We start from the raw sequence: 17,374 nt of genomic DNA, 5'->3' as shown, positions 1-17,374 counted from the left end.
ATTCTCGTCAGTAGTCTGATTTGATATTATTATCACCAGAAGGTTCTCAGTTAGACGTTCATATTATTCAATAACTGCAGATTCGGTAAGCCTACTCTCCCTCTCCCCCAACATCTCAAACCCACCTTCTGACACCATCTCACTTCCTGCCATGTGTCCTTTTGTAATCATCACATGGACAGTAAATGTACTGGATGTGGGTCTCTGAGGTCATGTTTATCTCAGCCAACTAAACCGCCAAGGAATGCATAAATGTAAAATGGTAGGTTTTCTTTTAGCATTTTGTTTTTGTGTTGTGTGGTTTTCTCCTACTGGATCATTGTTCCTTTTTTAATAATATTTTTATTTCTTCTTTGGAAATGCATAATGTATTTTGGTCATCCCCATTCCTTGCATTATTCCCTCCCAACTCCTCTTAGTGTCCCAACCCCGTCTCTCTCCCAGCTTCCTGTACTCTTAGTTATTAATGTCAGTTTGACTAGTTGTGTGTGTGTGACTATGCATTTGAGTGTGTGGCTATGCTCTTGAGTGTGTGGCTACGTACTTGTATGTGTACATCAGCTGCCAGCAGATCCTCTGGTAGAGTAAGGGCCTCAGGGTCCCCTCCCCCATCCTGTTGGAATCTTGACTGGTCTGATGGGCAGGTCGTGTTCAAATCACCACAGCTGCTATGAGTTGATGTGTGCAGCAGCCTGGCATGACCAGCAGCTAGCACTTCCCAGTTCTTCTCCCCATCCAAGTTCTTTCTGCACTGATTTCCAAGGGGTCCCCTGGGCCCAGAATGGGAATATTTGGAACAGATGACCCATCCAGAGCCGAGTTCTCAGTTACTTACACTCAGCTCTCTGAACTTGCAGTGGCCCCCCTCATCCTGGCTGCAGAGAACTGGCTGACAAGTGTGAACCACTGTGCCCAGCATCCATGGGCACAGTGAATGCACTGTCCCTCAGGCTCTGCCTTCTGCTGTGGCTGCTGAGTGCTGCTCTATGGTTCTAACTGACACACAAGGTGTGAGGTACTCTTCCTCTCCAGAACCTTCTGTACCTTCCCTGTTGGTCTCTGTCGTTTTCCTTCAGTAAATCTACATGTGGATTCAGTCTCGTGGTTTTTTTTTTTCTCTCTCTTTTTAAATGGTATTCCTTCGTATCTTGTGCTGGCTAGTTTTGTGTGTCAACTTGACACAAGCTAGAGTCATCAGAGGGGACAGAGCCTCAGTAGAGAAATTGCCCCCCATGAGCGTCACAATTAGAGACCAATGGTGGAAGGTCCATCCCATTGTTGATGGTGCCATCCTTGAGCTGGTGGTTCTGGGTTCTATACGGAAGCAAGCTGAGCAATCCATGAGGAACAAGCCAGTAAGCAGCACCCCTCCATGGCCTCTGCATCAGCATCTGCCTCCGGGTTCCAGCCCTGTGTGAATTCTTGTTCTGACTTCCTCCAGTGATGATCTGTGATTTGGAAGTAATAGACCTTTTCCTCCCCAACTTACTTTTTGATCATGATGTTTTGTCTCAGCAATAGAAACCCTAACTAAGACAAATCTCTTGATTGATGTCCTTGCCCAGTTTAGGACATTAAATGACTCCTTTCTGTTCTCTCTGCAATGTTAGATTTGTATCTTCTTTAATTGTTATTCTATGCTGCCTTCTGTAAAATTTCATCTGATCTATCTCTAGTTCATTAACTTATTCCTTCTCTTTCCACCCCTGTGAGTGAGTGAGTGAGTGTGTGTGGGGTGTGTGTGTGTGGGGTGTGTGTGTGTGTGTGTGTGTGTGTGTGTGTGTGTGTGTATCAGAAGGCTCTAGGATCCAGTACTGCCGATGAATGCTTTAGCCATGGATAGTTGTAAGAAATTGGTCTTATACCATGGAGTTTAGTTTTTCTTGTGCTGCTGGGACCCAACACTTTGTTTTCATATCGCAGAGATGACGGCAGCAATGGATGGAGGCCATTTCAGCTTTCACTTTCTTTTGCCCTACATTCCCATTATAAGGTATACTGGAGACACACCACTACCCCTGCTTGCATTAGATCTAGCATTTTCCAACTGAGAAAGTCCTTCAGAGTAAATGGTACAGCAATCAGAAATTGTAACTGTCACTTTAGGATGTTATTCATTAATTAACCAAGTTTCTATTTTATGTTGGAACATTTATTTTTCATTTATAAATATGCATATAATGATGTGACCTAGTGAATTGTTATTAGGAGAGAGTCTGAACAGAAACATCTAGAATTACTCAGAATTACTCAGCCAAAGAAATAAGTGGTTTGTGTATGAATGGGTTTGTTTTGAGCAATATTTCAAATAAATACAGAAAGTCACAAAGTGGTCCTGTATTAGACTTTGTTTATTTTTGTTTACCTGTGCTGTTTAAGACCTGTCCTTAGGCACATGTTTGGTGCACACCCACTCTGGCAAAACACCCATACACATAAAATAAAGATCTGTCCTTAAACCCCTGTGTGGTACACGGGTACGTGGGAAAAACAGTCAGGTGCATAAAATTAAAGATCTGTCCTTAGATATACATGTGATCCACATGTGTGCATGCACACAAAACAGTCATACACACAAGATAAAGATCTACCCTTAGAAATACATTGTCTTTGGGGGAAGCATAGCAACTGTTCATTGTTTTTCTTTAGGGAGCAATTTGACTTGGTATATTACACTGAAACACATCAACAAATCATCAGAAAACTTTCTAAGTTCAACCTGGGAAAATGGTGGTCAAGACAATACACACAGAAGGATACTTTCTGTGGCACCGTTAATCACCTAAAGGTTCACCGCTACTAATCTCAAACTAGGGAGGTGGATGTTAACTATGGTTATTTTCAAATTAATGCAATTCTTTTTCACAGTTAAAACAGTGTGTGTGTGTGTGTGTGTGTGTGTGTGTGTGTGTGTGTGTGTGTGTGTGTGTGTGTGTCTGTGTGTCTGTGTGTGTGTGTGTGTCTGTGTCTCTGTGTGTGTATGTATACGCACACATACTTCATCTCGGCTGTGCTGAGTTAAACCTCATATGATCAATAATGGTAACATTTGTACAAATCTTCAAGAATTCTAGATAATACAGCAAAGACAGAAGGGAAGGTAAAAAGAGTCTATGTGCTTTCTTTTTGTATGTTCTTTTCTTGTGGTTCTCATGTAGCCTAGGCTGTCCTTGATCTCCAGAGTGTCGTATTCCATCCATGAGTCACTACACCCAGCCTGTAATTTTTTTTTATTTCTTTATTTAAAAATTATTGGAAACAAACACAAACTATTAGCACTTGATTTTAATAGGCATAGTAGATGCCTAGGGAATTGTTATAGCCCATGTATTTCAATGTACTTTAAAGGCTTCTTATTTAAATTTTTAAAAACTTTTTAAAAACTCACAAAGGAATACTTCATGTTTAAAAGGAAAACATCTCCCAACTGATCAACTGTATCTGGGCAGAAGAAAATCTAGTGACTACTCTCAGGGTTCAGTCTGTCCTCAGTGCCCACACTGCTTTCTTTTAGAGAACCTCAGTGGTGCATTTTGTTTGCTCTTTCTTTTCTAAATTCTCTTCCTCAAACCCATCACTTAGAAATAAGTAACCATAAAAACAAAAAAGATTTAAAAGAATTTACCATAGGATGTGTGCTGTGGGATGATCTTTCTGTGTGTTGTGAATATGTGTTACTATTAATGGCTAATAAAGAAGCTGTTTTGGCCTATGGTAAGGCAGGATAAGAGCCAGGCAGGAAATCCAAGAGAGACACAGGGAGAAGAGGGCGGAGTCAGGGCAGACGCCATCAGCTAAGAAAAGAGCAACATGCCAGAGCACCACCAGTAAACCACCAGCCACATGGCAAAATACAGATTAATAGAAATCGGTTAATTTAAGATGTAAGAGATAGCTAGTAAGAAGTCTGAGCCATAGACCAGCTTGTAATTAATATATAAGCCTCTGAGTAATTATTTTATAAGTGGCTGCAGGACTGTGGGTGGGAGAGATTTATCTGAACCATGGGCCCAGGCAGGACTGAGAAACGTCCCCCTACAGATGTGTAGTAAGCATTTCCCAGGACCTAAGCTGTCTTCTTTATTTTTAAAATATCCAGCCTAAACCCCCACCCAAACTAAACACTCCATGGACCACACCCTTCTCCCAGGGTCTCCCAACTCTGCTGGAAAAGGCCCTCTAATAAAGTACAAATCTATTTAGTCTTAACAATAAAAACCCAGAGTCAGATATTAGGGTAAAAGCTGAAAGATCAAAGAAGCAGAACAGCCAGCCACAAGAGACTTCTTACCTCTACAAAATCTCAGACAGAATGGGGGGTCATCCTGTCTCTACTAGTCCTCAGACTGAATGGGGCTGATATCCTGTCTCCACTCACCTTATATTCCTGTCTCCAACTCCTGACTGTGCTAGAATTAAAGGTCTGAGCCTTCCATGTGCTGGGATCAAAGGTGTGAGCCACCACCACCTAGATCTGTTTCTCTTTTAAACTAGTTCAATCTCATGTAGCCCAGGGTGGCCTTGAACTCCTAATCTTCCTGCTTCTTCCTCCCAAGTGCTAGAATTAAAGGAGTGTGCCACCACTGCCTGGCCTCTATGGTTAACTCATGGCTAGCTTCATCCTCTGACCTCCAGGCAAGCTCTATTTGTCAGAACACAAGCAAAATATCATACAACACTCTAGGCTTCACTTGTGGGCTGATATTGGAAGTTCTTAGGCAGCGTTTAGTCCTTTGTCTAAGAAAGTCTATGTTCCCAGCAGAAGGGTACATTCTAATCATATTGCTATGTAAGGTAATTCTTCAAGTGTCTCATAAATGTAAGGAAAAAAATCCCAACTCTCTGTTGCAGTTGAAATGAAAATGGTCAAAGTGACTGACACACGGACAGCCACCTGGGCAGTAGACTAGTCACCCTTACAGAACAACTGCTGGACATTGGCACGATGCCCAAGCTGAGCCATGGAATCAGAATATTTGACCCTGTGTGCACTTCACCCATTTATTCCTGCAGACAGCTCTTCCTGCTGTGCAACTCTTCAATCTTTACCATTACCCCCCTGTGAGGTTGCTCAGGATGGCTTTGAACTCATTCTGGATCCCTAGCAGATCTTGAACTTGAGATCCCTCTTACCCCAGCCTCCCAGGTAGCTGAAATTGCAAGCCTGCATTCCCAGGCTGGACCTAAAACTAGAACCTTTGAAGCTCTGTATGTTCCTTAGAAAATGGAATTAGTCTTCCTTTATATGGGATGTTCATACACTTTTAAAAACATCACTTCAGGACATGTCTTCTCCCTGTTGCTTGATTTTTTTGCTCATTTTTGAGGACTTGATCATTCTGTGCAGTGCAGGCCAACCATGAATGGAGCCTCTTCCTGCCTCGCAAGCCCACAGGTGCTGTCGCGGTGTTCCATGGTTCTAATTATGATGAACTGTAGCAGGTATTAATGTAGCATTTGTAAATAAAAAAGTTCTAGCAGGAAAGATTGTTCTGAGTATAAAGTAAGTATAAAACAAGCTTGAATGCACCAAGTTGCACCCCAGGTTTACAGATGTCCGTAGGGGAGTTTAAAGTTATTTTATTTCAGAATTTTCAGCTTGGCTGATAAAGATGCATTTTAAACTTGGAAAGTACTTTGACTGATTCCAGAAACATGGCCATGCCACTTGCAAACTATGCCATGGGCCTGGAATCGTGGCTGCTTAGGAATACTGGACCGCAGGGTAGGGCCAAAGTAACATGGGCTAATGGGAGCTTTGCTCTGATTTAGCTGAATGGTGAAGTAAATGAAGCGGCAGCTTTATTATGTTGGTGCTCCCCTGTGTGAGACTCGTGAGTAGAAACGAAAGAGCTGGAGGTCCTAAGGGGGCTGTCCCCACATTCCGGTGTTACTCCTGGTATTGTAATAGACCCCTGTGTGGTTCACGAAGAGGTAGGAAAGCGAAACCTGTTAGCGGGAGCGTTGGTTGTAATCTATGTTTTTGATTATCGATGACAGGATCCTAAAATTACACCCAAATATCTCTCACTGGTTCTGAAATTGAGTTTCTGAAAAAGCACGGCAGAAGTAATAGGAGGTAAAGTGCAGAGTTCCAGAGAAATGAGCTGCGAATTGAGCCTGCAATGGAAATTGATCCTATCAGTCAGCTTCTGCCCTTATTCCGAGAGAAGGGGGATGAGGGAGAAGGAGGCAGGGTGGCTGATTAAATAGGATACTAAGAGCTGGAGGCTAGAACTGGGCTTGCTGGTCCCTCGGGTCAGGAATGTAACTGTCAGGCTTCTCTGCTGGAAGCCTGGCTCAATCTGGCAGAAAAAGAAGGAAATGAAAAATGCCCTGGGCCAGTGTGGGAGTCCCTGGAGCTTCCTGACTAAGTTTCCTGCAGTGGCTGCCTTGGTGCTCCAGGGGGACGCCTTTCCGATCGGCTCATCTTGAGCCAAAGATCTCATGATAGAATAGCTGGCCTCATGCCTCACACCAACGGGGATCATCATGATGCCCCTCCCAAGAAGGCAGGGTGTGTCAGTGAGTCCGGAGGGTGTGAGTGCAAAGAGAAAAGGCCTTCGAGTCGATTTCTGTTCTCAGCCCAGTCTTTGGGATTCGTGAGGAATGAGGAGCAAATATTTTGTAACTACTGGTCTTGGGTTTATAGTTTATTACCCTGTTATCTAACTGGAGGAGATCTATATTGCTCCCATAGAATGGCACTAATGGCATGCTGAGGGAACTTGGTGGGTGCAGGTGCTATTTGTACAGTACTCTCAGGAATGCAGTATATGTTCCAATTAGGCTTGCTGAAGCCCCACATTTCTGGTTATGGAGTTGCTACTGTGTGATCTGTTTCTACAACGATGCCCTTCAGAGTCTTGAGTGATCAACAGTGTAACTCACTGGCCTCAGTGTCCCCTTGGAATGGCTTGTTCACAGTTAGCAAATATTTCTGCAGAAACTTTGAAACTGAAGGTATCATAAAATGCTAACTTAAGATGCAAGTCTTTTAAAGCATGGCTGGTTCAGATTAAATTTTATAGACTGGAAGGAGAAAAGAGAAAGAAGGTTGCTTGAGATGAATTGTCAAAGGCTCAGTCACTGGACTTGACCTAGCCACAATATCATTAAGGAGAGAAAGCTTTCACAGGTTCTTGACAGCACATTCTGGGGTGTATCTGTCCTTTAACATTTGTTGTTCATGTTCAGTTTGATTTTGCATATGGTTTTTGGTTTAGAGATTGCCCTTGGATTGTCAGATGAGTATTCTAATACTTAGATCCACTTACATCTGCTAGTATGCTAGTATTTTTGTTTGTTTGGTTGTTTTATGTTTGTTTGTTTGCTTGTTTGTTTGGTTGTTTAATTAACTACCTCAGCTCACTTAATTTTGCCTCTGGGCCCTAGCAAGAGAAAAGGACAGTATCCCACAATAGTAGACCATTCAGTCATTAATTTGTTGATTCCAATTCTGTCTCCAGCTTTTAACAAGTAGGAGAAATGGCTAGGAATTAGAGTCAAGGTGACTTTTATAATGATGCCCTGTTGATAGGGTTCATAGTTAGCTCCATTGGCATTGACCTTGCCACAGTGCTATCAACATCTCTGTAGATACAACAGAACCACACAACATTGACAGAAGTCTACAGAGGGTGCAAGGAAATAGATATGTCGTGCCTTCTGATAGACTTGCTTCTCCATAAGCTGCAACTCCACTGAATCCATCTAACCTGCTAAACACCATGCATTAGCAACAATACCCTATGGAATAGCTGTGGACTCTTCCTTCTGGTCTCTGAGTTGACTGGAAGCTTTGTTTGATTGCTCTGCAAATAGGTACCCTGGGAAAGGACCAAAATTCTAAATGCAGTTTCTCTATAACATGTGCCTGCTTTTGTTTCAACGGGAAGTTAAAAAATTATAAGGGGAGAGTTCATTTTAAAAATATTTTATTGGGTTTTTTTGAGGATTTCATGCGGAGAATTCTGCATTTTGATCATACTGACTCTAAACTCCTTCCAGTCCATTCCTACCTCCCCACATCCTCCCATTTCCATGTCCTCTTTTGCTGTTGTTTTAATAACAATAATAATGTTTTAAGGACTGAGTCTAATCTGCTCAGCTCATATACTTCTAGGTGTTGCTCCTCTCTGGAGTGTGGTGGACCTGCCAGGGGATGAGAGACATCCTTAGTCAGGGACAGTACACTCTATTGAGATGCTCGTATACAATAGCTTTGTATTAGACTGATCTGGAACTTGATGATGCTGAGCAGTGAGGACTGGCCTCTTCATCCAGGAGTTGAGGCAACACACCTATCGACTATTAATTATGACTCTCATGACAATACTGGTTTTAGATACTTGGTCATAGAGATGTTTGATTTCCTCTAGCGTACCAGTTCTCTTGGCAGATGAATGAAAAGCTTGAAACGTCATTTTGCCTTGCTGCAATTCTACAGGGCGCTAACAAAGAAAAAGGAAGCATTCGTTCTGTGAAAACTTTTCCAGTAGACACACACACACACACACACACACACACACACACACACACACACACACCAAAACAAAACAAAAAACTAATGCTTACCTTTATAATCCTGAGGCTTTGTATATTTTTTTTAGGCAAGGCGTGAAATATGTACTGCATAATAGTTTTCCATTCAAATCAAATTAGAACTTTTTATTTAATATCCGGGCAATTGGTCATTTAGTGCAGTGATGGAAACCTTGGGAAAGCGCTTTAGGACAGTCCTTGTGGAGACATAATAAAGTAGAAAGATGGTGAAGAGATGCCTGCTCCTCTGTAAGAGATCTTGGGTTTCTTGAAAAGTTCCATAAGCATCTGAGTGATGAAGTATCAAATCAAATGCAACATTTTCTTCACATTAGATAAAGTTACTAATCTAGAAGCAGCCTCGGTGTTATTTCTAAGTACCTTATTGGTGATGTTTTCCTAACATCTGAAATTTTAAAAGTTCTTTATAACTCTTATAATTGAAATATTAAAAATGAAAGTAGTTCATCCATAAGGAATGTTCCATACAAATGCCACTCGTTATCTAGGGCTGTTTTGGTTTTCTTGTCCTTGGTCTAACTTATGGAAAGAAAGCAGCATGGGGATCATTGTTAGAAACAGACACACGTGGAAGTTGCCATCTTCAGACACAAGGCAGGCACCTTTCTGGCTCCCTCTAGTGAGGGTGGTTGTCATGCTAATCCACAAGAGTCTGTTAAAGGATCTCGGGAATGTATTAAGTTATAAAATGGGGATAATATACTCACAAGTACAGAACAAAATAAACACCTCCACTCATTCAGCTGTTGTCATCCTCTGTTCTACCTAAAGGTGATGGGAAGCCACCGTCCTGTTTCAGACCACCCAAGAGAGCACCAAAGCACCTCCTCCTCAGTTTTAACCAGTCATGTACCCAGAAAGGGCCACGCCCATCAGGCTAGATTGCCCAAAGGTCATTGGTTGAACAGAATGAATACCCACAGCACTTCCCCTTTTTTGTTTAAATAAAAGGGTTCTAAACCTAATACAAAACTATATACAATATAAACAATTATCAAGTATTGTCCAGGAGATGAAAGCATAATAACATAAACAAAAGTGGAACTACAATCAACAAGAAGAACGTCAAGTAAGAAACATACTAAATGTCCAGAACATAGGTAAATAGCAAATTACAGAGATTACTCCAATAGCTGTCCCATCCTGAAGAACCTAACTCCAGTACCTAATATGTTCTTAGTTAAGATACGAGAGGATTGTAACTATAGCTATCCAGTCTTCAACCCCATCAAAGACCTGAGAAAGAAAATAATATTACCTGAGTAAGCAGGAAGTGTAAGCAAGCAACTTCTGAAGTATGCAAGAAATGACAGAAGCAGCTGGCTGCCTGGATAGTCACCCATTGTTTCTCTGCATTGTTGGGGCATCATCCTCTATTGGCTATAGGCTAGAATATCTGACAGACTGTTTTCAGAAGCAGGAAAATTTGAAAGACTGTCCTACCCTGTCTTAGGAAGGATCAGCTTTTCCTTGTGTCCTGCTCATCCAGATTAGACCGTATGCTTACTGTCAGTAGTCAAGGCATGGTGCAGTACTTTGCCCTACAGGCCTTATTTGCCAAGAAGAACACAAAATGTGGAGTGTCTTTGATGCCCATCATCCTTTCAGGAGTAGGTCTGTGCTTCCAGGAGCAATCATGTCTCATGTCAACAAAATTCTAAGTTATTAAAACATTCAAATTCCATCTCCTCTAGATTTATGAAATGTTTGAAGATTACCTATCCATCTGAAATATATCTCTTTTTAATCTAGAAAACCTAACTAACATGACTATAAGTTTAACAAGCATGGCTGACTATTAACCTATAACTCTTATAAACCTACATAGCTTAAAGACTAAGGCTTCACATGATAAAATTAAACAGTCTGTAAACAGATGTACAGTATAAGGACAATGACCAGAAATTTGTGACAATATACAAAAATATCTTAGAGGTAGAAATGTACAGTGCAATATGGCAAAAATATCCTTAATTTGTATCAATATACAAAATAGCCTAAGCAGAAGTAGAACATACATACAGTCATATAGTATGACATACAGTATGTCAAATATAATTTTATATTTGTGTCAATATACAAAAATATTTTAAACAGAAGTAGGGATATATGTCCAATTGACAAATATGGTTTTGACTTTGTATCAATATACAAATCATCTTAAACAGGAATAGAAAAATAATGTTACATTTGTAACAATATACAAAACTCCATACTAATGCAAATTATCTAAAACTGAAAGTTGCTAATTTAGTTTATAAGTGGATACAATAATCTGCTTTATTTCCTATCCTACCTACCCCCCTTTTTTCTATTCCAAATGAGATTCCTGAGTCTAACTTTGTTGGGAGAGGGGGGGGTGTCATTTTCTTAGAATTTCTTCCTGCTGTTGGGAGGGCAAAGGTCTCCTTGCGGGATCCTGTAAAAATTAGAACAATGGTTAAGTCTCACGAAGACTAGCTGTAACATTTGTAACCAGTCTCAGAATAATGGGTAAAACTTATCTGAAGTTATGACTAGAAGTGAAGGTTGGTAGACCATCTCAGCTAGCCACTTTGGAACTGTCCAGAACAGCTTGCAGTCAATCTTTGTGTGGTGTTTATCAGCACAATGGCATCATTATGAGCCAAGTAGAATTGTTGTTGTGGGGCCCCATTATCTTTCTGGAGACTTCAGAGGTGGCAGTTAGAAAAATTTATTGTTCACTGTTCTAAAACTTAAACATTATTAATATCAAGACAGAAGGTTTAAATTTTAAGATAGCAATATGTCTAAAGAAAGTTCCAGAGTCAAACATAAGTGTGAGTAGAAAGAGAATTGTGAGAATAGTTCCTAGATTTTTGGTTTTCTTCTGTCCCACACCAGGTAACTCCTATGATATGAGACAAAAACTCTTAATTTTTTCTTTTAACAACATACTTAGATTTAGAGAAGGACAGAGCCAAACTCCAACTCTAAAGCCAGCTTTAACTAGGACTTCAACTTTTTTGAGAAGTAAAAAGATATTGATGTTTAGGTAGTGAGCTTTTACCCCAATTAGAGTATTTGTGCCATTAGGTCTGATTTTTCTTTGCTTGGTGATTTTTTTTTTTTTTGGATAGTTTTCCCTTCTTTAGATGGGCTAGATGTCCAAGGTATTTTGACTTCTTGAAGATGTTTTTTTTCTATTTTCCTGTAAAGACAGAAACAGAACCCTGCCCTCGTCCTTGTTTGGTGATTTTTCCTTAACTTGTAGAATTGTCACATCAGTGGATGAGCTATCACTTCTCCTTATTAAGAAATTTCTCCTGTTTAAATCAAATCTTTATTAATTTTGATGGTACCCATAGAGAGTTTTGAATTGAATCTTTATTAATTTCAATGGTATCCATAGAAAGCTGAACAAGAGACTGTGCCCTGGACCTCTTCCTCCACAGGTTAGGAAGTAAAGGTGGAGACTTCTTCCTAGTACCCTGTCTCAAATTGCTGTTACACATCGCATTCTTCCCTCATGTTTAGAAATCATTAATATCCTGAAGCACTGTTTCCTTGCCCCATCAGAATCACAGTACCACAGTCTAGCCTTGACTCTGACTAAGTCATCAAGCCACAGAACTTAGATTTATGCACTGGGGATGGAAGCATCCAGTTCACAGAATTGTTTTAAATACCTGGTGAATCCTAACTATCATTTCTTACGTTTCTAATTTTCTTACCAATTGTCATTCTCTTGCACTCACTATGGCAACCACACTTAAGGAAAATAAAACTTGAAATTATCAATGAACCATGACTCTAGCAAAGCAGAGCATTCTAGCTTAGTCTTTGCCTAACCCTGAAAGGGCCACCCTTGCAAACATGGCAGGGCTCATGGTATATTCAATCATGGTTGTATGGTTTGTCTTAGTGCCAACATTTCCAAAGCAAGCTTACTCTTCCTCTGTATGTTTTAATTCATATTATTCAAAATACACATATTTCTTGCATGTGTTTTAAGTTTCTCTAATGCACAGACTCCACCTTATTAATTCTTTCGCCATGTGTTTTTCTTCTCTTTCAAAATAGATCCCATGCGTGGCCCGAGAAAACTGGAAGTTGTAGAGGTCAAGTCTCGGCAAATCACCATCCGCTGGGAGCCATTTGGATACAATGTAACTCGTTGCCATAGTTATAATCTCACCGTGCACTACTGTTACCAGGTGGGAGGACAGGAGCAGGTGAGAGAAGAAGTGAGCTGGGATATGGATAATTCACACCCCCAGCATACAATCACCAACCTGTCCCCGTATACCAATGTCAGCGTGAAGCTCATCCTCATGAACCCCGAGGGGCGCAAGGAAAGTCAGGAACTCATAGTACAGACAGATGAAGACCGTGAGTGCTTTTAACTGATATGTCTATGTGAAATATGTTTTTCTCCAAAACAACTTCCGTGTCTTTGACTTTTAGAGCTGCATGTTGAAAACAGGTGGAGGGTCGCCTTCGTGGAGTTTAATATGTCTGTGCCCCTACTTCGAAGCACTAATTAGGAGAAAAGGGGCAGAGACCGAGGTTTCTCATTTTTATATAATTCAGTTTCACACGGTGTCTCACGTGGACACAATTAGTATTGACCATTCTCATCTCCCACAGCCCTGTCACCCCGTCCACCCTCCACGGTCCCTCACTGTTCTCTCCCTTACATCTACTTCGATTCGTTTTATTCTGTGACCCACTGAGATTAACCAGGGCAATCTATGGGACCTTGGGTTTAGATCTATCCATTGGAGCCTGGTGGCCTCAGCCCTGGACATACAACTAAAGATAGCAATTTCTCCTCTCCAGGAATCTTTCTTTCTGATAGTGTATGTAGCCCTATGTCCCCTCCCCACTTCTTTGATTGATTATTGAACTGGTCTTGTGTGGGTTTGGTACAGATAACTGCAACTTTGAGCTAATGATTGCAATAGTTCTGTGAGTCCAGACAGTGCTACTGTATGACCCCTGACCTTATCCTCCAGCTCTCACACTTCCTGACCCCTTCTGGAATGTTCCCCGAGCTTTAGAGGAGATGGCATGGGTTTCTATTTAGTGCTAAACCCATAGTCAGTGCTTATTCTCCAAATCTTATTTCGACTAATAAGTGTCACTTTTCTGTATGGAAGTTCTATAGTATTCTAAATAGTTCTTAACATTTCCATTATCATACTGGATTGAGATACTACATCAGTTCCACAAACTGCTATCTGAACATCTTTACATACATGGCATTCATTCTCATCTTTCTAATAGAATCCAGCATAGACCTACCAGAGCAGGAGTTCCACCTGCATGAGCCTGTGATCACATAACAGTGACTTGCCCAGAAGATCTCCCTGACTTCTGGCTCTTACGGTCTTCCCACCCCTTTTCTGTGGTGTTGCTTGAAGTCTAGAGAGCATGCTATAAATCTCGTTTGCATGCTATAACATATTACCTTATCATTTACTTTTGGATAAACTACCTTTAAGTATAAACCATTATTTTTCATCTGTAGCAATAATAATGCCCAGAAGGGGTAATAAACATCCAAATATACAAAATCAGTCCTTGCATGACATGAGAGAATATTACTGATAAACACATGATTCCTGTTTTAATTCACACTGTTGTTGAGTCAACAGGAGATAAAATGTAGCCATCTCATCAAGACCAGATATGACTGGCAGAGAAAAGAAGTTGCCCAACTCCTTTGGAGTTTCAAAGTGAGAACTAAGTTGGGAATTCTTTGGAATCCTGTCAAAACGTCAGACTTGCTAATTTTGGATGTTTGTTTATTTAAATTATCTCTCTAGTCTCAGGAATTAAGCCTTGTGTTATTTGCAAATAAAAACCTATTGTTTTGTAGCTCAGCAGCATTCAGCTAATTAGAAAAGAACTATTATTGCAAATTACATTTTCTCAATAACCAACCAAACAAAAACCTACTTCAAAGAAGATGGGGAGAAGAAAGACAAATAGAATAATTGTCAAACAATACTAAGTTTGAAGAGGAAGGCAACAGTTCTTGTGACTCTAGTTTAGCCAACATCATTTTGTTCTGGAATCACATGATTATTGAAATGTTTATTAACAGGAAGTACATGGAAATTATCTTTTGATCACCATTAGCAGTATCACTGGACAGCATAGATGAGGTAGCAACTTCCCTAAAATCCAGAATCCTAGAATATCTAAAGCAAATCTTCAACCTAAATTCATTCGACATTTTATTTTCTCTATTAAGTCTTCTTGATTTAAAAAAAAAAAAAAGCCAACTTTATTTTTCCTGTTCTAAGCCTTAATTTTTTTGAAGGGTCCACTTCAAGCATTCTTTTTTATTATGTCATTTATTGATTTTTGCGCATTATCTATGTGACTGTATGTATTGGCTCACATGTGCCATGGTGTGTATGTAGATTTCCAATGAAAACTGGTAGGAGCTGGTGCTATTGTTGCATTACATAAATCCCTGGTGTGGAGCTCTGTCAGCTTGGTGGCAGGTACCTTCATCCACTGAGTCATTTCATCAGCCCCATGTAAGGTGCTTCTTCTACAATATCTTCAGTTACCATGTCTCTTCCAAGGTATTGAAAGTTTGATGGGGTTTTTGTTGTTGTTGTTGTTGTTGTTGTTGTTTTTCAATCAAGAGGGCCTTCAAATCAACATAATTTGAATATATCCCATTCAATTTTAGGTTGATTTCTTCTGTTTCCTTTCTTCATTCTTGAGCCTACATAAATATTTTCAAATGTAAACTAACATGCAGTAAAACATCCACACATACAGCTGTGCTAATGCTGAGAAAGGGTGATGTCATAGGAAACACTTTGGAGGCAGAGAGGACAGGACTGGTAGCATTTCCTCAGGCTTGAACCAATTGAAACCCGGTTCAGCTTCTGTGTGATAAGTAGTCAAAGCCCAGAGTCTGGAATTGTGTTTCCTGGGAACTTACTTCTTAATGCTATGTATACTTTGTTTCAATATAGTCTTCTATTGATTACTTCAGCCCAGAATGAATGATTGCTTCCATATTCCATATTCCATATTCCATAGATGCTATACATTAGAAATTGACTTAAATCCAACATCATTTTAGAAATGAAGCAAATGAAATCCAAGTAGGGCCAGCAGCTGTCTAAACTGCATATTTTTAATTATTGGAGAGTCTTAAATAGCAGTCACCCCCACCCCATGCACATCAATAAAGAGCTTTTCTGTTAAATACTTGGCTCCATTTGGATTAAATACAAAAGCTCTCACTCTACCAATAAGCATGCCTTCAAATAAAAATGAGTTTCAAATTTGAAATCCTTCACTTTCTTTTGAAATTCCAGGCACCCGTCCAGTCTGAGACAGACTTGGTGACAATTAGAAGGCTATTCATATCCTTGCACAGTCTAAAACGTCTCTCCAGCCTCCTTTTTAAAATCTTTATTGAAATGTTTATCCATTCATGTGTTGATGAACATTTGGGGTCGTTGAAGTTAAGAATAATGCTGCTGTGAATATTTGGCACAGGCTTCTGAGTTGACCTGTTCTCAGTTATCCTGTGTAATAAGTAGATATATTAGAGGGTTGAATGGGTAGGTGGATGGACGGATGGATGGATGGATGGATGGATGGATGGATGGATGGATGGATGGATGGATGGATGGATGGATGGAACAAATGAAGTGAAGATAGATAGATAGATAGATAGATAGATAGATAGATAGATAGATAGATAGATAGATAGATAGATAGACAGACAGCAATGATAGATGACAGATAGTAGAATGGCTGTGTCACATTGTGTATCTTTGTATATTGTATTTTGAAGAACTGCCATGTGATTGTCAAAGTTACTGTATGCTTTCACATTTGCCTAGTACTGCATTTGGGCTAGAATATGGTTTTGATTGACAGTTTTCAGCCAGCTAATGATGTTGAGGATCTTTTCATGTGTAACTCTGGCTGGTTTTAAACTCTATCCTCCTGCCTCAGCCTCTTCAGTGCTTGATTTACAGGTCTGGCTACCATTCCCATTCTCTACATCTTTGCAAGCTAGCACTACCACCCACCACTCCTACCAGAACTCCTTGGAAGACCTCATGGCTACACATCCTCCTTCCTTCCTTCTGGAAAAATGGAAGCAGTTCGTACAAAGGAAAATAAGTGGGCTTTGTGTAACTGGCTCACACCTTACAGGGGGGGGAATGATTCAGTCATTTCACAAGAGCAGTGTCGTTTAACTGGCTTTAGATCCCAGATTTTGAAAAGAAATGCAAATGTTATTTGTAGACCATTAGGATCTGCAACGTCCATGATTAGCTAAGACTCCTTGGGAGAGTTGGTTTATGACCCACACGTTCATCTCTCAACATCTTCTTCAGTCCCAGGTGCTGTTCCCACTGAATCCATCCAAGGAAGTACCTTTGAGGAGAAGATATTTCTTCAGTGGAGAGAGCCAACACAAACATATGGTGTCATCACTTTATATGAGGTACCTTACATATTTGTTGGTAATTTACTTTTTTTAAGCATAATGTCTTGTGATGATCTGAGCTCTCTGGCTTTTTAGAAAGATAATTTCATGTTTCTTTGGAGAGTTTATATAGTCATAATAATTGTTATATAGAAACAAAAGATGAAAAATGAGTTTTTCAACTATGCACAATTTCGAGATGCATATTTAAAATAAGTCAGATCATTGTGTATTGGGTGTTACATATTACAACATAGTATAACATCTTTAAAAGTCACTTTTATTGAAAGTAATAAATATTTTGAAACATACATTGATTAGGAAGCAATCACTGAGTCACATTCTTTCCTAGCTATGAACTATTTT

At 40.0% G+C, this 17,374-nt stretch overlaps 1 protein-coding gene across 11 annotated transcripts in view; it reads left to right on the top strand.

Annotated features, from left to right (window-relative positions):
- The window catches only part of Ptprm (protein tyrosine phosphatase receptor type M), a 709,515-nt gene that overhangs the window by 408,612 nt on the left and 283,529 nt on the right, over positions 1 to 17,374 (top strand). For all 11 annotated transcript variants that reach the window (XM_036172971.1, XM_036172968.1, XM_036172967.1 and 8 more), the window contains 2 exons: positions 12,610 to 12,918; positions 16,917 to 17,026. In XM_036172971.1, the coding sequence (XP_036028864.1) occupies positions 12,610 to 12,918; positions 16,917 to 17,026 (419 nt within the window). The remainder of the gene's footprint in view (positions 1 to 12,609; positions 12,919 to 16,916; positions 17,027 to 17,374) is intronic.

The sequence above is a fragment of the Onychomys torridus genome, chromosome 23, assembly GCF_903995425.1.
Source record: "Onychomys torridus chromosome 23, mOncTor1.1, whole genome shotgun sequence".
Classification (NCBI taxonomy): Eukaryota; Metazoa; Chordata; class Mammalia; order Rodentia; family Cricetidae; genus Onychomys; species Onychomys torridus.
This window is presented reverse-complemented; position numbering and strand designations above follow the sequence as displayed.